This window comes from Fistularia commersonii, chromosome 15 (assembly GCF_037954325.1).
Source record: "Fistularia commersonii isolate RoL2024-O1a breed Wild chromosome 15, RoL_Fcom_v1.0, whole genome shotgun sequence".
In the NCBI taxonomy this organism is placed as follows: domain Eukaryota; kingdom Metazoa; phylum Chordata; class Actinopteri; order Syngnathiformes; family Fistulariidae; genus Fistularia; species Fistularia commersonii.
This window is the reverse complement of record NC_141298.1, coordinates 233,405-260,084: the sequence shown is the minus strand read 5'-3', so window position 1 is coordinate 260,084 and position 26,680 is coordinate 233,405. Positions and strand designations below refer to the sequence as shown.

General features: G+C 42.7%; 1 protein-coding gene and 1 long non-coding RNA gene across 7 annotated transcripts in view; one reads left to right on the top strand and one right to left on the bottom strand.

Annotated features, from left to right (window-relative positions):
• larp1 (La ribonucleoprotein 1, translational regulator) overlaps positions 1-22,097 on the bottom strand; it is a 70,955-nt gene extending 48,858 nt beyond the window's left edge. For 5 of the 6 annotated variants that reach the window (XR_015107236.1, XR_015107235.1, XR_015107237.1 and 2 more), the window contains exon 1: positions 21,496-22,097. Coding sequence is in view for 3 of the 6 variants with exons in the window: in XM_086161100.1 (XP_086017226.1) it covers positions 21,496-21,856 (361 nt within the window). In the remaining 3 variants the exon portion in view is untranslated. Of the gene's footprint in view, positions 1-20,712; positions 20,763-21,495 lie in introns of those variants that run through there. The other variant, XM_086161102.1, reaches the window with a different exon arrangement.
• The window catches only part of LOC147226185 (uncharacterized), a 60,458-nt gene continuing 51,783 nt past the window's right edge, over positions 18,006-26,680 (top strand). The window contains exon 1 of the long non-coding RNA XR_015107238.1: positions 18,006-18,021. This is a non-coding gene — a long non-coding RNA (uncharacterized LOC147226185). The remainder of the gene's footprint in view (positions 18,022-26,680) is intronic.

The following is a 26,680-nucleotide window of genomic DNA, read 5'->3' as shown; positions in this document are numbered from 1 at the left end:
AGCAGAATGTTATTTTCCTTCATGGTATCATCCTTCAGGAATCACTGTGTAAGTCTGTACTGCAGCTTAACCATGTTGTGAATCCAGTCGAAAAACTTGTCAACTTTGTACATCCAAGGGGACACCAGCATTGTCTGTTTATCGCGTTCTTGGAGGAAACTGATGCGGATCATCAGGACTTACTTTACCACTCCTGTGTCCGCTGATTAAGTTTGGACAAAATGTTCATTGCGTGTGGGACCTGAAAGAGGAGATTGGCGCATCTTTCATCAATTCCAATGAAATGTAATTGAATTAATAATTAATTTAATAAAATTTGGAAAACAATTTGTCCAATGAGCCTTGCATATTCATACTTTGCTACACGTTACAGGTCATATCCTGCATGTAATTTATGTAACCCTCCATCCATCTGTTCCTTGCCCGGCCCCTCTGTCAAATTTTAGAACTCATTGTGGCCCTCAAGTTAAAAGTTTGCACATCCCTGGGTTAGTGCTTTTGCCACAAGCAAAAAGGACCCTGGTTCAATAGAGGATATTTCTGTGTAGAGTTTGCATGTTCTCCCTGTGTCTCCAGTTTCCTCCCATAGTACCAAAACAGGCAGTGGGTTAATTAGAAAAATGGCCCAGATGTGTGAATGTGAGTGAATAATGCAGCCTCAGGGCTGCAAGGGCAGGTGTCTCCCCAAGCCAGCCTCACGGGGGTAAGGGCCAGTGTCTCCCCGAGTCGGTCCCAAGCCCAGATGAAAACTAAACATATGAATCAATCATAACAACCAGCTCATACCGGATCGGTTGAGGCCCAGGTTAAGAATGACCTCCATTGGTACCGATGAACGAGAGGGAACCAACGGTAACTGTAGGTCGGGGGGGGGGGTTGCAAGCAGAGAGAGAAGGGCAAAGGCAAGAGTCTGGGGCTAAGAAGAGGGACAACGACAGGAAAAGGTAGAGTTGGTCAGCGTGATGCACAGAAGGAGAATGGATATACTGTGTGTCAAGGAGACCGGGTGGTGAGGTAGTAAGGCTAGAAGCAAACTTTAAGTTGTACTATCATGGTACTGACGGGAAGAGAAAGGGAGTAGGAGTTGAGGGAGGAGATGGTTAGGAAAGTTCTGGAGGTGAAAATACTGTCAAATAGACTTAATAGTCTGAAACTGGAAATTGAAGGTGTGATGCTCAATGTTATTTGTGGCTATGCCCCGCAGGTGGGATGTGAGTTTGAGGAGAAGTTCTGGAATGTGCTAGATGAAGTGATGCAGAATATCCCCAGAGATGAGAGAGTGGTAATTGGAGCAGAAATCAATAGGCATGTTGGTGAAGAAAATCGAGGGGATGAAGACGTGATGGGCAGATTCTGTATACAGGATAGGAACGCAAAGGGACAGACGGTAGTAGATTTTGCAAAAAGGATGAAAATGGCTGTAGTGAAAAAAAAATTCCAGAAGAGTACTTTGGAGAAATGATGAATGTGGAAAATGAAAGCGAGGCAAGGGTAGAAGAGGTGACTATTGTAGACCACCAAGTAACACAGATTAGGAAAAGTGAAGTGAGGAAGGCATCGAAGAGGATGAAGAGTGGAGAAGCAGTTGGTCCTGGTGATATATCTGTGGAGGTGTGGAAGTGTCTAGGAGAGGCAGCAGTGGAGTTTCTGACTTGAGTATTCAACAGGATCTTAGAGAGTGAGAAGATGCCTGGAGAATGGAGACGAAGTGTGATGGTGCCCATTTCTAAGAATAAAGGGGATGTGCAGAATTGCCGCAACTATAGAGGGATAAAGTTGATAAGCCATACAACAAAGTTATGGGAAAGAGTAGTGGAAACTCGACAGAGCAGAGGACAGCATTTGTGAACAGCAGTATGGCTTCATGCCTAGAAAGAGTACTATAGATGCAGTATTTGCTTTGAGAATGCTAATGGAGAAGTACAGAGAAGGCCAGAGGGAGCTGCATTGTGGTGCGGTGTGCTATAGGGGTAGCAGAGAAGTTCAAGGTGGAGGTGGGACTCCATCGGGGATAAGCTCTGAGCCACTTCTTTTTTGCAATGGTGATGTACAGGCTGACCGATGAGGTTAGACAGGAATCCCCATGGATCATGGTGTTTGCAGATGACATTGTGATCTGTGGTGAGAGCAGCGCACAGATTGAGGAAAATCTAGAGAAATGGAGGTATGTGCTGGAAAGGAGAGGAATGAAGGTTAGTCACAAGAAGACAGAGAATATGTGTGTGAATGAGAAGAACTTGGGTGGAATGGTGAGGCTACAGTGGGTGGGGATTAAGAAGTTGGAGGATTTCAGGTACTTGGGGTCAACAGTCCAACAGGGAACATTGAAAAAAAGAGGTGAAGAGACGGGTTCAAGCAGGTTGGAATGGGTGGAGAAAAGTGTCCGGGTGATAGAAGACTATCAGCCAGAATGAAAAGAAAGATGTACAAGACAGTGGTGAGACCAGCGATGCTGTATGGCCTAGAGACAATAACAATGATGAAAAGACAGGAGGCAAAGCTAGAGGTTGCAGAGATGAAGATCCTTAAGTTCTCTTTGGGAGTGACCAGGACGGATAGGATCAGGAATAAGTGTATCAGAAGAACAACACGTTAGAGGTTTTGGACAGAGGGTCAGAGACGCCAGACTGAGATGGTTCGATCATGTACAGAGGAGGGATAGTGAATATATTGGTAGGCGGATGCTGGAATTGGAGCTGCAGGGCAGGAGGTCTTGAGGAAGACCAAAGATAAGAATTATGGACGTAGTGAGAGAGGATATGAAGGAAGTTAGTGTGTGAGAGAGGAGGATACATAGAATAGGGTTTGATGGAGAAGATTGATTCACTGTGGCAACCCTTGAAGAGAAAAGCCAAAAGGAGAAGAATGAATGTGAATTTGAGGGAATGGCTACCTGTCACGAAATGTGGCTCTGCAATTAACTGGTAACCAGTCCAGGATGCACCGCGCCTCTTGCGTGAAAGCAACTGAGATCGGCTCCAGCATTCCCCAGGACACTAATTCGGACAAGCAACAGATAATGGTTGGATTGATTTTATGGACATCAGAAATATGTCTGTGGGGTACAGTATTTCAACAACCTCAACTGCCCCATAAATGTTATATTTATTCACAAAACGCAATGACAGACTTCAAGTCAAAGGTGCTAGTCACAGAATGGACGTACAGCTATTCCATATAAAGATCAACAATAGGGTAAAACAATTCTTATAATTTTCCTCATACTGGGTCCGGTTCAATGTTCTAGTTTGCAAGATAAGAACCTCATACCATAGAATATAATTACATTATTGTGTGGGAAAATCGATTCAAGTATGATAAAATGTAGGATCCCGACTGGCCACCTACAACATTACCACTTTCATTATTCATTGCTCAGCTTGGGGTTGTTTGTTTTTGTTTTGTTTTTTTCCACAGAGAAGAATGTTATATTTGTTCTTTTGTTTTTTGTGTTCTTTCAGACCAGTTGCAGTATATTTTATTAAATCATGTGGCGTGGTGTCCAATATATATCAGACAATAAGAAACACTTAATATTAATCTGCTGGTTTTAGTTCTCATAAAAAAAAAAATGTATCATGTAAAACAAAAAAAAAAATCCATCAGCAAGCTGTTTCAGCTGGAAATCGAAGGTGTGATGCTCAATGTTGTTAGCGGCTATGCCCTGCAGGTGGGATGTGAATCTGAAGAGAAGGAGAAGTTCTGGAATGAGTTAGATGAAGTGATGCAGAATATTCCCAGAAATGAGAGAGTGGTCATTGGTGCAGACTTCAATGGACATGTTGGTGAAGGCAATAGAGGGGATGAAGAAGTGATGGGCAGATTTGGTATCCAGGATACCAATGCCGAGGGACAGATGGTGGTAGATTTTGCAAAAAGGATGGAAATGGCTGTAGTGAACACCTTTTTCCAGAAAAAACAGGAACATAGGGTAACTTCTAAGAGCAGAGGTAGGAGCATGCAGGTAGACTACATCTTGTATAGACGAGGTAACCTGAAAGAGATCAGTGACTGCAAAGTAGTTGTAGGTGAGAGTGTAGCCAGACAGCATAGGATGGTGGTTTGTAGGATGACTCTGGTGACAAGGAAGATGAAGAGGACAAAGGCAGAGCAGAGGACAAAATGGTGGAAGCTAAAAGGGAGGAGTGTTGCATGGTTTTCAGGGAGGAATTGAGAAAGGGTCTGGGTGGTCAAGGTGAGCTTCCAGATGATTGGACAACAACAGCTAGTGTTATCAGAGAGACAGGTAGAAGAGTACTTGGTGTGTCATCTGGAAGGAAAGTAGATAAGGAGACTTGGTGGGGGAATGAGGAAGTGCAGGAGTGTATACAGAGAAAGCGGTTCGCGAAAAAGAAGTGGGATTCTGAGAGGACTGAAGAGAACAGACAGGAGTTCAGGGAGATGCGGCGAAAGGTAAAGATAGAGGTAGCACAGGCAAAACAAAGGGCTTATGATGACTTGTATGCTCGGTTGGATAGTAAGGAGGGTGAGAATGATCTATACAGGTTGGCGAAACAGAGAGATAAAGATGGAAAGGATGTACAACAGGTCCGGGTGATAAAGGACAGAGAGGGAAATGTATTGACAGATGCTAGAAGAGTGATGGGAAGATGGAAAGAGTACTTTGAAGAACTGATGAATGTGGAAAATGAAAGAGAGGCAAGGGTAGAAGAGGTGATTATCGTAGACCACAAAGTAGCAAAAATTAGTAAAAGTGAAGTGAGGAAGGTATTGAAGAGGATGAAGAGTGGAAAAGCTGTTGGTCCTGATGATATACCTGTGGAGGTGTGGAAGTGTCTAGGAGAGGCAGCGGTAGATTTTCTGACTAGATTATTCAACAGGATCTTAGAGAGTGAGAAGATGCCTGAAGAATGGAGACAAAGTGTGATGGTGCCTATTTTTAAGAATAAAGGGGATGTGCAGAATTTTGGCAACTACAGAGGGATAAAGTTGATGAGCCATACAATGAAGTTATGGGAAAGAGTAGTGGAAACTAGACTGAGAGCAGAAGTCAGCATTTGTGAACAGCAGTATGGCTTCATGCCTAGGAAGAGTACTACAGATGCAGTATTTGCGTTGAGAATGCTAATAGAAAAGTATAGAGAAGGCCAGAGGGAGTTACATTGCGTTTTTGTAGACCTAGAAAAAGTATATGACAGGGTGCCAAGAGAGGAGCGCTGGTATTGTATGAGGAAGTCTGGAGTGGCAGAGAAGTATGTTAGACTGGTGCAGGACATGTATGCTAGCTGTGAGACACTGGTGCGTTGTGCTGTAGGGGTAACAGAGAAGTTCAAGGTGGAGGTGGGACTCCATCAGGGATCAGCGCTGAGCCCCTTCTTGTTCGCAATGGTGATGGATAGGCTGACAGATGAGGTTAGACAGGAATCCCCATGGACCATGATGTTTGCGGATGACATTGTGATCTGTAGTGAGAGCAGACAACAGGTAGAGGAAAATCTAGAGAGGTGGAGGTATGCTCTGGAAAGGAGAGGAATGAAAGTTAGTCGCAGCAAGACAGAATATATGTGTGTGACGAGAGGAACTCGGCTGGAGCGGTGAGGCTACAGGGAGTGGAGATCAAGAAGCCGGAGGATTTCAGGTACCTAGTGTCAACAGTCCAGAGCAACAGAGAGTGTGGAAAAGAAGTGAAGAGACGGGTCCAAGCAGGTTGGAATGGGTGGAGAAAAGTGTCAGGGGTACTATGTGATAGAAGACTATCGGCCAGAATAAAAGGAAAGGTGTACAAGACAGTGGTTAGACCAGCGATGATGTATGGACTAGAAACTGTTACAATGACCAAAAGACAGCAGGCAGAACTAGAGGTTGCAGAGATGAAGATGTTGAGGTTCTCTTTGGGAGTGACCAGGATGGATAGGATCAGGAATGAGTCTATCAGAGGGACGCCACATGTTCGATGTTTTGGAGAGAAGGTCAGAGAAGCCAGACTGAGATGGTTCGGTCATGTACAGAGAAGAGATAGTGAATATATTGGTAGACGGATGCTGGAATTGGAGCTGCCAGGCAAGAGGTCTCGAGGAAGACCAAAGAGAAGATTTATGGACGTAGTGAGAGAGGATATGAAGGTAGCTGGTGTGCGAGAGGAAGATACAGAGAATAGGGTTAGATGGAGAAAGTTGACTCGCTATGGCGACCCCCAACGGGAAAAGCCGAAAGAAGAAGAAGCAAGCTGTTTCAGGTTGCAGTGCTGTACACAACCTGAAAACTGCCTGAGGCAATCATAACTACCACAAGACCAGTTAGTTCAAAGAACACTATATTTCCATCTATATCACTTGCAGAGTGGTAACAGGCATTTAACCTGACAGAGCAAAGGGAACACAATAACCTCACACATGCAAACATAACTAAAAGAGTAATATTGAATTATCAGTATTACAAAATTTACTTCAGCTCAAACAGCAGACAGTTTATAGGAGCCACTGTAAAAACCCATATTAAGCACAAATATTTTAATTGGGGTCACAAGACTGTATGGCACATACAATGCAAATATACTAAAAACAAAATACTTCTTCATCCTTCTGAGTATTGTGGTCATGACTAAGAAAAATTTCATAGAACTGAAACACAAACAAAAAGTACAAAAAAAAATTCCCAGGATACAGTGGCTGGCAAATTCATAACCTGTGGACTTTTCCACATTTCTTAACATTACAACCACTTAATAACTAAATAAACTTTGTTTTTTTTTTTAATGAAATTTTGTGTGAAAGACCAACACAATTTTTTTTTTTTAATTAACAAATTAAAAAATGAAAAGTACTGTGTGCAAAAGCATTCACCCGCCCTTTTCTCTGCGTGGAGCTCTTCAGAAGTTGCCTGATTGCTGAATAATCATCAAATGTTGACCTCATGAGTTCTTTTCCTTTCAGTATTTCCCCTCAAGGGTCGCCAAAGTGAATCAACCTTTTCCATCTAACCCTATTCTACCCTAAGTGTTCTACACTATTATTCCAAATACCCTGACCCAATCATGGTTTGAGGCCTTTGGCTTATGCAACTCAATGGTCTTTGAAAAAACACACCACATCCTGTGGCACCTCTATCACAATGACCAGGCAACCATAAACAGATAAGATTTCAAGCTGAATGACTATAGTCTCAGCTCAAAATGCTAATAAAGTGTGTGGCAGGTTGAATGTCAGTTGTATCTACTTTCAAAAGCAGCCTTAACAGATTGAATTAATATGTATGCAGTTATATTTAATATGAATGCTGATAGACATTTCTACAGGTGATTTAAGATTCTCCTCTTTAACTACAAGAAATTCTCCAGATAAATGAAAAATTTCCAGCTGTCATTGGGTACGAAGCCTTTGGTGCCAGGGGCATACTTCATGGTTTTGCACAGTGGCGAGAAGATTAGGCTTCTTGTCAAAATCCTCTCCTTGTGGCGACTGGACTTTGAATTCTCTATATCAATAGACCCATCATATGTGTTTTTATTTGTACCAACATTCAATAACACACAAGTACATTCCACTCTTCTAAATGGCTATGTTCTTTTCTGAAAAGTATTTTAAGTGTAGATCAGAGACAAAGGATTTTGTGCTGCTGACATCTCGCATGCAAAATGTAATTACAATATTCTACCGTTTGAGTCCAAGTGAAGTATTAAAATGTCTTTAGCTTTCTATATCTAGCTGTTAAAGCAATAAAGGCAACTATTGGCATTAAAATATTCAGGATCCAAGCACTGACATGCTTCTTTTGGAAGTGATGGAAGTCAGACATAAGTCACTGGATTGATGAAAGACATACAGCTTGAGATCATCAGGCGGCAAAATGCTTTAAGATCTAAAAAAAATAAAATAGAATAATAAATGTGCCCGTCAGGGTGCGAACTCTTAGCCAAATAGCGCCAAATTAGATTAAAAGCCTCAGGGGGCAACTATTTCTCACATGTTCTTTTAAGGATGAATTGTAAAGATTATCAAGGTTTAAGTGTGGGACAGTCTGGGATGGCTTCCCAAAGCTGCCATTGAAATCAGAAGGTATTGTCAGAGGATACCCAGTTATTCAATATGCAATTTTTCACTTGAATCATTACTCATTATGCCGTCTCCTTTGGTTAATTTCTCACGCAACATTGTATCCAGGAAACAGTCATGTAATTGAATACTGACATCAAATTCAGTATCCTTTGGCAATTAAACATTGGTAAAAGTTGTCTATTTTTGATTTATCTATTATTTTATTTTGCTTTATTAATCCCTTGTGGGAAATTATTTTTCTGTGAACCATGAGCAGTTGAACGCCACTAAGCAGCGCAAGGAAGCAGTCAGGGGCTCAGCGTCTTACTCAACAATACTTCAGCGGGCTTGGAGGAGCACAGGAATTTAATTAAAAAAAAAAAAAAAAAAAAAAAAAAGTTTGGTTCAAAGGATGACCACTATAACCCCCTGAGCCATGCCACCTCTCTACTGACGATGTGGGTAGGGCTGGAAATCCCTTTTACAAAAGTGTTTTATTGTCAGGGCAGATTACATAGTACAGTGCACTGTGATGTTTCAGCTCTGGAAATGCGCAGTATAAAACCAGTATAGCAAAATATTATCTAAACTGAGATTTTTTTTTTTATATGAGTATTTAAGAATAAAAGTATTTGTCTTGACAGCAGCACCTCATGGTCAGAATTCTAAACAGTTTAGAAATATTAGTTTCAAAAATTATCCAATTTTAGGAAGAAGTCAAAAAAATATCTGTTGAAAACGTGATGACATAAGATGTATAGACGCAACAGTACTAGGGCTAACATCCCGACAGAATGCACAAAAGGCTTGAAAATGGCATCATGGCAGGATACACCATTTAAGTTACCTTGATTATGGCTGCCATGAACCTGCTACTCGAGACAGATGGAACACAGTGCGGAGGGTCAATGAGATGAGAACAACTTTATTAATCCCGAAGGAAATTGTTGTGCCAGAGTTTCAAGTTAAAAACATAACAGTAATAGATAATAGTAGAAAGGAGGAAGAATGGCAGATAATGAGACAAAACATTCAGCCTGCAGAACCTTCATGGATGAGATCATCTATTTCAAGGAACACAATGGGTTCTGAGGTCTTTGATGGCTACCTGGGCACTAACGCAATTCAAATCTGGGAAATCTAGGAGCCTCTTCCTTCTGAAAGGGGAAACTGCCTGAATACACCTTCATCATCCAGGGGTCAGAAATTCCAACTATCCAAGAGCAAAGCATCCGATGTCTGGGGAAGAATTTTGACAGCACCTTAAAAGGCCAGTGGGAGCTATATAGAAACTAGAGCCCAGCTAAATGCCTGGTTGAAGAGAATCCACAACAGTTTGCTGCTGGGACAGTTTCGGACAAAGGCGCCCAACACGTAAAATCCCGATCTACTGGTCGATCGCAAAGGCAACACGGGTGATTGCGGAGCCCTGCCATTCAAAATAAAGACTACTGCACAACGTAAAAAAAAAAACTCAACCGCGGGTCACAGAATACGCAACAGTACAAGTAGTGTGGATAGATCGCGTGTCATTAAAATAGCGGTTAGCCTATCATCCATCCCCATTGCGGCATTGACGCACTCGATTACAGTACAGCCAATCCGAGATCTCGATACGAATACCATTCCACCATAACTGATGGATTTGGAAGTGTGTCCAGTGAGGCTGGGCTACCTGTTAGTTGAGTGAGTCCATACAGTGCAAGACATCATCAGAGTAAGGCCAAAAATGGAGGTAAGGTAATGATTAAAAATGTTCACAATTATATTGTGCTATATGTTCATGCTGATTTGCAAGGGGAGGGGAAAAAATACACAGGTGTGTGTGCATATATATTATATATATATAATATGAAGCTATGGAATGGTCACTCTCTTGGAGGGGGCTTTGGGGAAATCACCCAGGGCAAGTTGAGCTTTCTGCCACGCACTTTGTCTGACCTCTTGCCTAGTACAAATAATCTGAAGAATTATGGCAAGGAGGAGGGGGCATCCTGCAGTCGGTGAGGAGCAAGTTGCTGCACACTGAACCACATCTTGACTGCATGTCCAAATGCATCTTACAGATGGATGCTCAACAAAGTCCACACATAGATTGCGCGATGGACCACACTCCAGAGTCAAGTCCAATAAATGAGGTTTCCCCACCCAGTGAAGCACCACCACCCAGAAGCATCATCTTCGAAACAGATGGTAACAAGGCTCCAAAGGCCATGATACCAAGTAAACTAACTGTCCATCCTGCCTCAAGTGTCTGACTGGGAGCTGCATGTGGACCTCAAGAAGAGCTAGTCTTCCCACAGAAGGTGGTCATAATCACACACTGACCAGACATGATCCTCCCCTGCTAAAGTTCAGAGACCATAATCTTAGACGAATTAACAGTGCCCTGGGAATCAACCAGCACCAAAGAATGGCTAGCAGCCCAATTCCCCGTTGAGATTGTCTCTAAAGGCCTCCCCGGCCCATCATACAGAACTTCTGTGGTAAAAGATCCGTCTAGAGCCAAAGCCCTGCCCGTGGAAACATCATTAACAATCTTAAGAAGGTCTGAAGAACAAAAATAATTTTTCATATCACATTCATTGCTGAAATGTTGCTGAAAAATAGTCCCCTGACCTAGGATTACACCCCAAAGGAATAATATTTGAATAAACACAGTTGCCACATTGGTGTTATTTAATTATTCCATGAACCATTTATCACAAACCATTAATAACCAGCTAAAGGTCACGTAAAGATTTCAGCTGCCATAGCTACTGCCACCCTTTCCAATTTCAAAATTCAAAGAATTTAACATATAATTCTCCAAGCAAAGACACAACCATTTAAACACCAAAGGCCATTCAACAACAACCAGCAGCAAAACTTGAAGGGCAGGATACTACCAGCAACAAGAATGTATTCTACTAGCAATAACAAAAGGAAAAGGACGATGCCATTGATAAAACAGCACTCTACTGCCTGTACCCAGGAAAAAGCATACCGTATTTACTGCACTATAAGGCGCACGTAAAAGCCTTTAATCTTCTCAAAAAACGATAGCGCGCCTTATATATGGATCAATATTGAGCCGTAAGAGGTCTCACAACTACAACAAGCAGCCGTCAACTCCATTTTCTCCCATAGAAGTAGCAGCGCGTGGTGCATGCTGGGATATATGACTACGCAAAGCGTGCATTTTCATTTCTGGAATGAATTAGATGAAGTAATGGAGAATATTCCCAGAGATGAGAGTGGTAATTGGTGCAGACTTCAATGGACATGTTGGTGAAGGCAATAGAGGGGATGAAGAAGTGATGGGCAGATTTGGTATACAGAGGGACAGATGGTGGTAGATTTTGCAAAAAGGATGGAAATGGCTGTAGTGAACACATTTTTCCAGAAAAAACAGGAACATAGGATAACTTATAAGAGCGGAGGTAGGAGGTAGGTGAGAGTGTAGCCAGACAGCATAGGATGGTGGTTTGTAGGATGACTCTGGTGACAAGAAAGATGAAGAGGACAAAGGCAAAGCAGAGGACAAAGTGATGGAAGCTGAAAAGCAAGGAGTGTTGCATGGTTTTCAGGGAGGAGTTGAGAAAGGGTCTGGGTAGTCAGGGTGAGCTTCAAGATGATTGGACAACCACAGCTAGTGTTATCAGGCAGACAGGTAGAAGAGTACTTGGTGTGTCATATGGAAGGAGAGTAGACAAGGAGACTTGGTGGTGGCATGAGGAAGTGCAGGAGTATATACAGAGAAAGCGCTTAGCAAAGAAGAAGTGGGATACTGAGAGGGCTGAAGAGAACAGACAGGAGTTCAGGGAGATGCGGCGAAAGGTAAAGATAGAGGTAGCAAAGGCAAAACAAAAGGCATATGATGACTTAATGCTCGGTTGGATAGTAAGGAGGGTGAAAATGATCTATACAGGTTGGCGAAACAGAGAGATAATAATGGAGAGGATGTACAACAGGTCCGGGTGATGAAGGATAGAGAGGGAAATGTATTGACAGATGCTAGAAGAGGGATGGGAAGGTGGAAAGAGTACTTTGAAGAGCTGATGAATGGGGAAAATGAAAGACAGGCAAGGGTAGAAGAGGTGACTATTGTAGACCGCAAAGTAGCACAAATTAGTAAAAGTGTAGTGAGGAAGGTATTGAATAGGATGAAGAGTGGAAAAGCTGTTGGTCCTGATGATATACCTGTGGAGGTGTGGAAATGTCTAGGAGAGGCAGCGGTAGACTTTCTGACTAGATTATTCAACAGGAACTTAGAGTGAGAAGATGCCTGAAGAATGGAGACAAAGTGTGATGGTGCCTATTTTTAAGAATACAGGGAATGTGCAGGTTTGCCGCAACTATAGAGGGATAAACTTGATGAGCCATACAATGAAGTTATGGGAAAAAGTAATGGAAACTAGACTGAGAGCAGAAGTCAGCATTTGTGAGCAGCAGTATGGCTTCATTTGCGTTGAGAATGCTGATAGAAGTACAGAGGTAGCTGAACTGTGTTTTTGTAGACCTAGAAAAAGCATATGACCGTGTGCCAAGAACCGAGCTCTGGTATTGTCTGAGGAAATCTGGAGTGGCAGAGAAGTATGTTAGACTGGTGCAGGGTATGCATGCTGGCTGTGAGACAATGGTGCAGTGTGCTGTAGGGGTATTGGGAGGAGTTGAAAAAGGCTTTTGGTGGTCAGGGAACGGTTCCAGATGATTGGAAAAGTACAGCTAATATTATCAGGGAGAGAGGTAGGAAAATACTTGGTGTATCATCTGGAAGGAAAGTAGATAAGATGACTGGGTGGTGGAATGAGGAAGTGCAAGAGTATTTACCAAGGAGGTGGTTTGCAAAGTAGAAGTTGTACACTGAGAGGACTGAAGAGAACAGACAGGAGTACAGGGAGCTACAATGTAATGTAACAATAGAGGTAACACAGCCAAAACAAAGGGCGTACGACAACCAGTATGCTCAGTTGGACAGTAAGGAGGGAGAGAATGATCTATACAGGTTTGCAAAACAGATAATAATTGAAAGGATGTACAACAGTTCCATGTGATGAAGGATAGAGAGGGAAATGTATTGACAGATGCTAGAAGAGTGATGGGAAGGTGGAAAGAGCACTTTGAAGAGCTGACTAACGTGGAAAATGAAAGAGAGGCAAGGGTAGAGGAGGTGCCTATTGTAGACCACAAAGAAAGAAAAAAATAGTAAAAGGGAAGTGAGGAAGACATTGAAGAGGATGAAGAGTGGAAAAGCAGTTGGTCCTGATGATATACCTTTGGAGGTGTGGAAGAGTACGGGAGAGGCACCGGTAGAGCTTCTGACTAGACTATGCAACAGGATCTTAGAGAGTGAGAAGATGGCTCTGGGTGGCCAGGGAGAGCTTCCAGAGGACTAAAAAAAACTACAGCTAATGTTACAGGAAGACAAGTAGGACAGTTCTTGGTGTATCATCTGAAAGAAAAGTAGATAAGGAGACTTGGTTGTGGAATGAGGAAGTGCAGGAGTACATACACTCACCAGCCACTTTATTAGGTACACCATGCCAGTAATGGGTTGGACCCCCTTTTGCCTTCAGAACTGCCTCAATTCTTCATGGAATAGATTCAACAAGGTGCTGGAAGCATCCTCAGAGAGTTGGGTCCATATTTACATGGCATCAAACAGTTGGCGCAGATTTGTCGGCTGGACATCCATGATGCGAATCTCCCGTTCCACCACATCCCAAGATGCTCTATTGGATTGAGATCTGGTGACTGTGGAGGCCATTTGAGTATAGTTAACTCGTTGTCATGTTCAAGAAACCAGTCTGAGATGATTCCAGCTTTATGACATGGCACATAACCTGCTGAAAGTCGCCATCAGAAGTTGGGTACATTGTGGTCATAAAGGGATGGACATGGTCAGCAACAATACTCAGGTAGGCTGTGGCGTTGCAATGATGCTCAATTGGTACCAAGGGGCCCAAAGAGTGTCAAGAAAATATTCCCCACACCATTACACCACCACCACCAGCCTGAACCATTGATACAAGGCAGGATGGATCCATGCTTTCATGTTGTTGACGCAAAATTCTGACCCTACCATCCGAATGTCGCAGCAAAAATCGAGACTCATCAGACCAGGCAACATTTTTTCCAATCTTCTATTGTCCAATTTCGATGAGCTTATGCAAATTGTAGCCTCAGTTTCCTGTTCTTAGCTGAAAGGAGTGGCACCCGGCGTGGTCTTCTGCTGCTGTTGCCCATCTGCCTCAAAGTTCGACGTACTGTGCGTTCAGAGATGCTCTTCTGCCTACCTTGGTTGTAACGGGTGGTTGTTTGGTTCGAGCTGATAGAAAGGCAACAGTGACTCAGTCTGGCTATTCTCCTCTGATCTCTGGCATCAACAAGGCATTTCTGCCCACAGAACTGCCGCTCACTGGATATTTTTTCTTTTTCGGACCATTCTCTGTAAACCCTAGAGATGGTTGTGCGTGAAAATCCCAGTAGATCAGCAGTTTCTGAAATACTCAGACCAGCCCTTCTGGCAGCAACAACCATGCAACGTTCAAAGTCACTCAAATCACCTTTCTTCCCCATACCGATGCTCGGTTTGAATTGCAGGAGATTGTCTTGACCATGTCTATATGCCTAAATGCACTGAGTTGCCGCCATGTGATTGGCTGATTAGAAATTAAGTGTTAACGAGCAGTTGGACCTAATAAAGTGGCCGATTAGTGTAGAGAAAACCGTTAGCAAAGAAGTAGTGGACCACTGAGAGGACTGAAGGGAACAGACAGGAGTACAGGGAGATACAGCATGAGGTAAAGATAAAGGTGGCTAAGGCAGAAAAACGGGTGTACAATGACTTGTATTCCCGATTGGACAGTAAGGAGGGAGAGAATGATCTATACAGGTTGGCGAAACAGAAATAGAGATGGAAAGGATGTACAGTAGATCCGGATTGATTAAGGATAGAGAGGGAAATGTATTGACAGATAATAGAAGTGATGAGAAGATGGAGAGAATACTTTGAAGAGCTGATGAATGAGGAAAATTTAAGCGAGTCAAGGGTAGGAGGATGAGTTTTGTAGACCACAAAGTAGCAGAGATTAGTATAAGTGAAGTGAGGAAGACATTGAAGAGGATGAAGAGTGGAAAGGCAGTTGGTCCTGATGATTTACCTATTGAGGTGTAGAAGTGTCTAAGACCCTGTTGAATAATCTAGCCAAAAACTATATCACTGCCTCTCCTAGAGTCAGAAGATGCCTGAGGAATGGAGAATAAGTGTGATGTACCCATTTTTTAAGAATAAGGGGGATGTGGAGAATTGTGCTAACTATAGAGGGATAAAGTTGATGAGCCATACAATGATGAGATTGGAAAGAGTAGTGGAAACTAGACTGAGAACAGAAGTCAGCATTTGTGAACAGCAGTACGGCTTCATGCCTAGAAAAAGTTCTACAGATGCAATATTAACTTTGAGAATGCTAATAAAGAGAACTACAGAGAAGGCCAGAGGGAGCTCCATTGTGTGTTTGTAGACCTAGAAAAAGCATATGACAGGATGCCAAGAGAGGAGCTCTGGTATTGTATGAGGAAATCTGGAGTGGCAGAGAAGTATGTTAGACTGGTGCAGGACATGTATGCTAGCTGTAAGACAGTAGTGCGGTGTGCTGTAGGGGAAACAGAAAAGTTCAAGGTGGAGGTGGGACTCCATCAGGGATCAGCTCTGAGCCCCTTCTTGTTTGTAGTGGTGGTGGACAGGCTGACAGATGAGGTTAGACAGGAATCTCCATGGACCATGGTGTTTGCAGATGACATTGTGAGAGCACAGACCAGGTTGAGGAAAATCTAGAGAGGTGGAGATATGCTCTGGAAAGGAGATGAATGAAGGTTAGTCACAACAAGACAGAGAATATGTGTGTGAGGGGGAAAAACCAGGGTGGAACGGATAAGCCACACAGAGTGGAGATCAAGAAGTTGGAGGATTTCAGGTACTGGGGTCAACAGTCCAGAGAAGCAGAGTGTGGAAAAGAGGTAAAAAGATGGGTTCAAGCAGCTTGGAAGTGTCAGGGGTACTATGCAATAGAAGAATATCAGCCAGAATGAAAGGAAAGGTGTACAAGACAGCGGTGAGACTCGCGATGCTGTGCGGCCAAGAAACAGTTACAATGAGGAACAGACAGGAGGCAAAGCTGGACGTGGCAGAGATGAAGTTGCTAAGGTTCTCCTTGGGAGTGACCAAGATGGATAGGATCAGGAATAACTGTATCAGAAGAACAACACATTAGATGTTTTGGAAAGAGGGTCAGAGAAGCCAGATAGAAATGGTTCGGTCATGTACAGAGGAAGGATAGTGATTATATTGGTAGATGGATGCTGGAACTGGAGTTGCCAGTTAGGAGGTCTCGAGGAAGACTGAAGAGAAGATTTATGACTATACTGAGAGAGGATATGAAGGTAGTTGGTGTGAGAGAGGATACAGAGAATAGGGATAGATGGAGATGGTTGATTCACAGTGGTGACCCCTGAAGGAAAAAGGAGAAAAAGAGTTGTCTCTACATTACACACTTGTGTAGTGAATATAAGTTGCTAAATCATGCCAATTTCAAAACTGTAAAGTAGTAATTGGAAAATTATGTTTAAAAATTGGAAACTTACGGTTCAGGTGGTGACTCCAAACTACAACCCCTTAAAGCATTTTCAGATAGAGAGTTCCTTGAAAATCTGATTCAGAATAACTTTTATTTCACAGTACTTCTGAAACTATCAGTTTAAAACGTTTTCATTTCGCTTTTAAATTACGCATATACGCCATCCCTTTAGATAAAATTAGTAAGAAAAAACTAAAGGAGGACATTTCCACAGCTTTTCATGGAGAGGGATTTTGTATATAAATTAAGATTAGACCATAAATGGTTCGGTTTAATTTAAAAAAAAAAAATGAAAAAAAAATTGCATTCAGGTGGATTATTCTCTTGTATTTCTAGGTATCCTATTGATGAGTAACTGTATTGAACATTTTTGAGGCACCAGAATTTAACGTTTTAAAAACAACTAACTGAGGGTGAAAAGGGTCATTACCTACTCTATACTTTTATTGATTTAGAAAGTGTATGAATTGTTTGCAACTGACAGAGGGTGTATTGCCAATTTGCTCTACATCAGGGGTCAGGAACCTATGGCTCATGAGCCAGGTGTGGCTCTTTTGATGATTGCATCTGGCTCGCAGATAAAACAAAATATTCTCACTTGTATTACTTTATCCATCGATTTCACACTGCTGTCCTGTTCAGGGCTGCAGTTTGCTGCAGGAGCAAGTGTCCATTATTTTCAATTGGATGATACTGGCCTATGTTGGCCGTTGCTAGATAAACCGGTAAACGCCCCCTTTTGAGTCAGTCTGCTCAGTCATTAGCTCAAAACTAACCATTCAACAAAGAAGATGGCGAAAAGAAAAGATGACGAGTATCATACATTTCAGAATGACTAGACTGAAGAATTCGCCTTTGTGGAGGGAGCAGGTTCTGCGGTGTTTCTAATTTGCAATGACAAAATTGACTCCATGAAATGATCAAATGTAAAGTGGCACTTCAACACCCGCCATGCTACCTTTGCATCAAAATACCTTGCGGGAGACAGCAGAAAGAAAGCATGCCAAGAGCTACTGACCAGGGTGCAAGCTAGCCAGCAGCAACTCCACGTATGGACGCGTCAAGGTGACTATATTCATTCACCGATGGAGAGTATGCTAAAACATTCATGCTGGATGCAGCCGATTCATTTTTTGATGATCTTCCATACAAAGTCAAGATAGTCGAATGGATAGAAGACATGCCTCTGTCGGCAGGAACTGTTCATGATCGTACCATCATGATGGCAAACAAAGTGGAGGAAACGCAAGTGAAGGACATAAATGCAGTGCCGCTCTTTTCCCTGGCTTTGGGTGAGTCAACAGACGTGAGCCATTTGTCACAGTTCAGCGTGATTGCAAGATATGCTGTTGATGGCACACTGCGCAAAGAAAGTCTTGCTGTTCTGCCAATAAAAGGATCCACACGAGGTGAGTATTTATTAAAGTCTTTCATGGAGTTTGCTCAAGAAAAAAAAATCTACTTATGGATAAACTTCTCTCAATGTGTACTGAAGGTGCTCAGTGTATGGTGGGAAAAACAAAGGATTTGCTTCTTTGTGAGCATGAAAATAGACCCAAAATATATCATATGGCTCTCACTGAAACAAATTTCCAAATATTTTGCTTAAATGGCTCCCTTAGTCAAAAAGTTTCTCGACCCCTGCTCTACATGTTATTTCTGGTAATGCCATAAAAGAAATGTTTTTTTTCAGGGTCAAACATGTTTGTATTGTATTGATGTTGGTGTGAGTGAGACAGTAATGCTGATGTGACATGAAACATTAATAGTAGTCGGTATGCATGTTGCCAAACGAAAAGGGTTTAACATACCCTTTTAAATTTTAACAATTGTAAACCTCACTCAAAGAGTCAGTGCCTCACAAGCCATGAACCTAAGCGCGCACCACTGGTCTTGGGGCACTGACAAGTGAACCAAATGCAGACAGCGTTATTCAATGCAGGGCAATGCGGGTATACGCAAAAAAAAAAACAAAAAAAAAACATCCAAGACAGCTGGGAGACATGACAATTTGCTCCTGCACACTTGAGATGTGGAGTGAGGACAAGGTAAAACTTCTGACAGAAATAAAGTTAGAAGAAAATATTTATCACAAATACTGGTAGGTGCTCACAAAGACAATTGATTTCCTCGTACAGTGTCGTAAAGGGGGAAAACACAGTCAACAATATATACAAATATGTGACATCCTTAGACCATTTCTGACTTTTGAATATGATCAAGTATAAGGGGCAGTATTTGTTCCGAGAAATATGAATCTAAAGAACTGTATAGATTCATAGATTCAACATAATTCAGAACAATAAGATACTCTTACCAATACCTTTAAGAAACATAGCTGCTAATTACAGAAAGGCTACATACTACCTATAGTATCAGCCAACAAAAAGTTGATTAATTCAGGAGCTTCTGACCTCATCTCATCCCTCTCTACAGGACAAGCAGAATAAATTATCATAATTTTCAGACATTTGAGTAACCCTGACAATAAGACGCACCCACTAGATTTTGAAAAAAAGAATGAAAAAAAAACAACATATATGGGCCACACTTCTCTATGACCTGGAGTTGTACATTTGTAACATGAGGTATTTATACACTACAATATTACGCAAAGATTTTTTTTACAGTAATTAAATGGGTCATTCAATGATGTCCCACTTTTATCTCTTTCACTTGTACAGCACTTACTCTAATGCTAAGTGCCATACATATTCATTATTACCTCTGTACCATATTCATATGATTGGCAGCTCAGTCAAATGAACACATGTAAGTCGCTAATTTTTAGGTCACAAGTTGTTTAGGCCAAAATTTGTGTCAAGCACTTCATAAAAACAATCAAATAAAAAAGGTTTAGATCAGCTTTGATGATGGGTATAAAAAAAAAAAATGCTGACTCTTTTTGTTTAAGGCAGAACCTAACATTGCTATTGATTTAAAAAAGCCAAACTTGCTTTGGTAAATTACCTGTTTGATTTTCCATATTGCCCTGTATCTTTAGCTAAAAATAACTTAGATCAAAAATCGATTTCCTGATTAGGCATTAAAAAAAAAAAAAGGTTGACAATTCGCTCCTGCACACTAGCAAGCAAACAATCAGATGAGTTCCTTGTGCATGGCAGTAGGTTTTCAATTGTGGGTCTTGAACTGCACAATCTGGCCTTTTATTGATCTTGTTCTGAGATTAGCACCTCATGTGGTTTAAAGTGCTCTGAAAATAGAACTTCAATGCATGTTTATTACACTGCTCAGAAATATGACATATAGGATAAGTCATAACACTACTGGTGAGCAAGGTTTTCACTTATGATCATATTGTCCTCATAATCCCCTTGAGGTAACACACGATAAGCAGGTCTTGTTAAAATAATGATCTTAAAATATCAAATGTACATACAGAAAATAACGTAAAGAGTACACACAGTAGGGGGGAGAGAAAGGGGAGGGGGAAAATCTACACTTAAATTTATATTAGGCCTAACAAAAAATTACAAAAGTTAAAAAAAAAATGAAAACTGGGTTTCAAGGTTTCGACAACTTCTTAAAACTTTGCTATGTTTTATATAAAAGAAATAGCCAAATAACACAACCCCCCCCCCACAGTAAATGATCACAAGGTCTCAAACATTTGTTAGTTTGATTTAAAAGTGATTTCATATTTCTCTAGTTATTCTCAAACCCATTCCACAATAAGTAATCTGAAAAAGGCAATGTGCCAACAAAGGAAAGAGACGAACACTTTAAATAAATTACAAAAATTATTGCAATAGTATTGTTAAGTATATTGCTTATAATTACGATCAAGTATGGAAAATGATTATTATTACGGTGAAATTTTTCATGGCATCAAAAGGGAGTGTTACAAAAATCGCCAAGGGAGTGAGCTGTATGTCACAATGACTTGCACACGGCACGTCAGCCAGGTTTCATGCTAACATAACTGTGGGTGTAGAAGTGCACAGATGGGTATATTTTAAGTTGTCAAGTAATACGACGACAAGCCAATGAATTGCAGTGAAATCCAATGAGCAAAGGATACGAATCATATTTAAAAGATTGAGGTTTCGAGGACCTGGTTTATTTAGCCAAACGGTTACCTGGCTAGCACCAATGCCTTCTTCTCGAGGAACATATGGAGTGAGCACGGACACTCTCATAACGAGCCTGCACGCTATTTACATGCTGTTTTGAAAAATAACAGCGCGTCATAATGTTGGGTGATATATCACAGTCTAGGATCAAAACCCTGTGTCCTTCATGTTGCCACGTTATGAGATGGGCACTTAGCTGATAACGATCGTCACGTAGGGTTAAGCTAACATCTGAAAGACTAAGGCTTGACTACGAACTAGGCCAAAGATGAGGCGTTATGCAGTTGTTAAGCTGGCGAAGCAGTTAACAGTTTTTTCAGCCACTTGATGTAACATGAGACATGGGTCGGGTGTCATATGTGGGACAAATAGCGAGGGCAACATGGTCACGGGGTGAAAGCTCGGCATATTTTCAAAGTACTCCACTGTCTCCCTAAGTTAGTCACTCCGTATTACTTTTTAAACACAAATAAAGGATGAAGTGAAAGCTAACTCTGTAGCTTTAACATGTGATCCAATCTATAATTACACACAAAGTCCAACTTTGCAATACGGAACTCTAGGAATAGCTTAGCACGGAGGCTTTTAATTCTAAAGATCTTGCTTGCGCCTGAAACAAGAGGGCTGCCACCAGGCTTGTTTACAGACGGCCGTAGCTCTTTATGGCTACATATGTACTTCCTGACACCCTGAACATATAGCCGTTTATCCGGTATTACACATACTTTGCAGGCCAGACAAAATTGATACGAAAAGCCAGAACATACATTTAACTTAAAGATTACAAACCGTTGTGTGCTTGTCCATTTAAGCTGACCACGGTCACCGCATTCATTTTCCTAGTCCATGGATTCACCTTGGGCGGAGGAGCTTCAGCGAGCTCCTTGCTGAGCGCATTTTGAACACCCTCCTCATTTCGTCTGTCGACTCTGTTACAACTCTCATTGCCCTCATCTTGTTTGAGAGTCTGCTCCTGCATGTCGCGGGTCTCTCCCTGGTCGAAACTTTCTCGTGCGGCAGTAACTGTGTGCCGCCTTGGCCCTTCACACTGGCCAACATCTTTCTCCTGATCACCGCATATCACTTTATCATGCTGGTCCGCTTTGGCAAGCAGGTTGCCAGGTGGGAAAGTCTCCACGCGAGTGGCCATTTCCAACCACCGTCCTTTTTCCACTCTCAGAATTACCAGTCCGTCCCCAGCCACGAATTCGCCTTGAATGAGAAGCCGTTGGCGGGGCGTGCCACTCTTCTGTCGCCCGTTGACTACTTAAGCTTCAATTAAATACGTAGCGTAGAATGTGCAAGCTTCGGGCATATATAAAGATTAAGAAACGTGTCATAGGCCTCTGACGATTACATCCCTACCCCCACCACGAGCAGCAATATGGATGACCTCCACCACGAGTTAAAGGCGTGCGCGCACGTAAAGGGGTGTGGCTACGTGAAGCCGTGACTACGCACTTGCGTCATGCTGGTGGTGTTTTCACAATCCTTGTACTTTTCTAATTCAACACTATCGATAAATAAAACACCAAATTTTAATACACAATAGTGGCCAACGACTGTATACAACCTCAGTAAATAATACAAACGTAAGAAAAATAAAAGTAAAAAAATATGACCATGACATGAGTGAGCTTCATGTCTCGTCCGTTTTAGTACATAGTCCAAAATGGAGTAGTTTAAGGACAGAAAAATCGACTTTATACATGTTATCAAACATTTTGAGCCGATTTTGAAGGAGTAATTGGCCTAAATATCTTTTTAGTGTTTATCTTATCTCCTTTGTCGTTACTGTGTAAATACATCTACTGATGCACCTGGACACATCCTCAGTGATGTTCCTGGGATCATCAGGTGTTTCGGGTCTTTCAACATCATACACCCTCATCCAGGTGACCCAGCCAGGGCTGATCAGGCCCCGACTTGTGTCCAGTTGGCACGCTAGCTATGATGATTCCATGGCCCTCCTCTCTTGAGCCACAGCCATCTTGAGGCCCTCTCTGCCGCTTCGGTGGTATTGCGGATGGCTCTTCTCCTATGCTGCCCGACGATGCCCAGACAACCCAGAGCGCTGGCATAGGACTGGGCTGCAAATCCCCTGCAGCCCACTTCCACTGGAAGGCATTTTGCCCTCCATCCTGCTTGCTGGCACCCCCTGACCAGTCCCGTGTGCTTGGAGAGCTTCCTCTCAAAAGCCTCTTCCAGGCGGTCTTCCCACGGGACGGTCAACTCCAACATTATCACTTGCATGGTGGCCTCTGATACAAGGACAATGTCAGGATGGAGGGTGGTGGTTGCAATATGGCTAGGGAACTTAAGCTGCTTTCCAAGGTCCACCATCAGCTGCCAGTCTCTTGCAGATGTCAGAAGCCTGCTGGTGTTCTTCTAGCTGTGGCTGCCTGCTCCCCAGCCCTGACAAAGCCAATGGAGTTCTTGGCAGGGCGGAACTGCTTTGCCCAAACCAACCCTGTGCTGAGTGCCTCAGCGATGGTCTTCAGGACTTGGTCATGCCTCCATCGGTAGCGCCCTTCTCCTAACGCTGTGGTGCAGCAGCTTAGGATGTGTTCTAAGGTGCCTCTCTTAGAACACAATGGGCAGGCTGGCGACTCCGCTAAGCCCCAAGTATGCAGGTTCGATGGACTGGGCAGCACATCATACACTGCCTGGACAAGAAATTTCATGCAATGGGGCTCAGCTTTCCAGATCTCCGTCCAGGTAACTTTCCTCTCAAGCGCATTTTCCCATCTTGTCCAGGCTCCCTGCTGTCTCATGCCCACCGCCTTGCACGATCTTGATTCCTCCACAGCTGCTCTCACCTCCTCTTGGACCAGGCGCCTCCTCTCCTTCCCCCTGGTGTTCATTTGGGGGGTTGGGGGGTCACACGGGGCCTAGGCCAGCTCGGCCCCGTGTGACGACTCCCACCAGAGTCCTATGGCGCAGCCTAGCTTCAGCTGTTTCTACAGCCTCTTCTGCCTTCCACTTCCTGCCTGTCCTTACCTGGATTCCAGCATTAGCCACCTTCGGATTGCTGGAATCCCTGTACAGCACCACCTCTCTGGCTTTGGCTACCTTGAACTCCTCCTCCAAGGACTTGAAGGGCAGCTGCAGCTTGTTGTTGCGCCCATAGAGAGCAATGCTGCTCCGGCTCTTTGGTAACCCCAGCCATCTCCGGAGGTGGCTACTGACTTTCCTCTCCAGGGTTTCTACTGTGGAGAGTGGGACGGCATAGATGAGGAGCGGCCACAGGATCCTGGGGAGGATGCCGTGCTGGTAGACCCAAGCCTTGAATTTTCCAGGTAGACCGGACTTGTCCACAGACTTCAACCAGACATCCAACTCAGCGCAAGCTGTCTTTATGGATGCTGCATCTTTGAGAGAGCTGTCAAACATCTTGCCCAGGCTCTTGACTGGCCTCTCTGAGATCGTGGAGATAGCTGCACCTGCTATGTTGAAGCGGAACTTGTCTTCTACCTTCCCTTTCCTGAGCACCATCGACCTAGATTTGGCAGGTTTGAAGCTCATCCGGGCCCACACCATCATCTTCTCCAGCCCCTTCAGAATCCACCAACATCCCGGAACTGATTCTGTGGTAACTGTTAGGTCATCCATAAATGCCCTAATGGGTGGCTGTCGTTGTCCAGAGCTCATCAGGGGTCCTCTGCACTCTGGCTCAGCAGACTTGGTGAGCATATTCATGGCCAGGGAGAATAGCGTCACAGAGATGGTACACCCTGTGATGATGCCAATCTCCACCTTGTGCCAGCTGGATGAAATTGCTCCTGAAGAAACCCTCATGCTGAAGTTATTGTAATAGTCAGCGATGAGGTCTCTACATCTGCTCGGCACATGATGCTTCGCCAGAGTGAGCTGGACCAGCCTATGGGGTATGGAGCCGAATGCATTAAAAAAAGGTTATTTATTTCCTTAAATGTGTGTATGACACATATTTTATCCCAGAAGCGCCGCCGTTGTTTTACTAGCGCAGGGGTCGGCAACCCACGACTGCCTGCGGCTATTGAAACAATTAATGAGTAATTAATGTATTTTATTTTAGTTCGCTCATTCTTAAATGCTTTTTTAAATTTGAGGATTATGACAATCTTGTAACATCTAATTAAACCGTGTTAAAATATTTTATCGCTCCTAATAAGCGACTGCACGCGGCAATAAAAGGATGACAGCACACAGAGGACGTCATTTTAATTTAAGTTCGGCTTTTTTTTTTTCTTTTTTTTTTTTCAGAAATACAAGATGGACTCCAATAGACATTTAGTATTTTACTTAAAAGTAACCTTAAACCCAACTTTTTTTAGAGTTCAAAATGTTTTGTTGTATGCAGAAATGCTATTTCGTTTTCTCTGCAGTTGTTCATTGATTAAAAAAAACATATTTTGTTTTCACATAGCATACAGGCAAAAAATGACAATGATTAATTTCAAATTTGAAAGGGTTGTGTGGCTCCTGGTCTTTACAGTGGGGAAACGGGTCCAAATGGCTCTTTGAGTGGTAAAGGTTGCCCTGTACTAGCACAATACATGCTGGGTTGATGACTAGTCGGGTTGTTTGTGTTAACTTTGGCTTTCTGCTAGTGTTAACACTTGTTTGGCAAGATGTATGTTACATTGTACTGCTGTTGGGTCCAATTTCTAATCTGAGGGTAGCCTGATATGACATCACTACCCTGAGAGCATTGTTACAGAAATAATAATGGCAGCCTACAAGTTAAGTTATTTTTTTACAATTTTATACAAACAAAGATATGATGAGAGATTTATCGTTTTATATAGTTGGTACAAATATATATCAAATAGGACTATAATGTTTGGGTAACAGGGGATCCTTTTCATTTTTCCCGGGGGAGTCGTTTTTTTATTACAAGATATCCGTGGAGGTTCTCAGTCATCCATATCACGATGAATTCTTGTCGAACGCCTTATTGTCATGGTAACTGGACTTGAATTTCTTCACAACTACCCCTCATCCAAGAGGTTTCCTCAGTTCTAATGACCTGTGGGGAGTTTCCCAATGTAAGTGCCAGGGCAAGTCTAAGTTATGGTGGCTTGTTCTGTATATGGGAGAGTTGATCAACTAGGTAGAAGGGGTTGTCATGCTAATTGGGGTGTTGTTCATTCGGGGACAAATGAGCAACTTTTGTGGATTACCTGAATTGGAACGTGAAAAGGTAAAGTTAGAAAAAGGAGTGAAACCTGTTGGATCATATGAACTGAGGCTCCTGTGGAAGTTACTGGAGGCTGGCTCTGGTGGTGAATCTTTCCTGGTTGTTTGCAGGGTGCAGATGGGCCTGGTCAAATCAGTCTTGGTATTGATCCCAGTGCAGTGTTATATGTTTGGGAAAGGTTGTGTCTGAGGCCCCCTCCTCTGTGCAGAGGTGTTTTTTTCTGTTTTGACAAAGATAGCTTCTTTGACTTCTCTCTCAAACCATCTGTCTTCTCTGGCCAGAATACAAACATTGCTGTCTTCAAAAGAATGGCCCCTGTCGTTCAGGTGTAGATCCTTGGGTTGCACCAGTTTTTGTGGGGTGTTGTGGTGTTTGAAACTAGGTGTTGTGGGGTTTGAAATGTACTGGTATATGGTGTTTGTTGAACACCCTTTGGAGTTTCTCAGAAACACCAGCAACATATGGTATGACAATGTTCTTTCATTTGTTGGTGTCTTCCTCCTGTTCTGTGTTCCTGCATGGGGTTGTTGATTTGGTGAAGGCCCAATTAGGGTACTCACAGGATCTCAGGGCTTTCCTGATGTGTTGCACCTTGGTCTTGCTGTCTTCGACGGGTGATGGGATATTCCCGGCAATTTTGTTCTGTTTATTAAGTTGTTGTCCTTGACAAGGCATTTCCTCACTTCTGTAATCACATCGAATGTGGGGGTTATATGTGAACAGTGAGGTTACATCGTATGACATGGTGTCATCCAGGTCCAGTTTTGTCTGCTTGACCTTACAAAGTCCTGT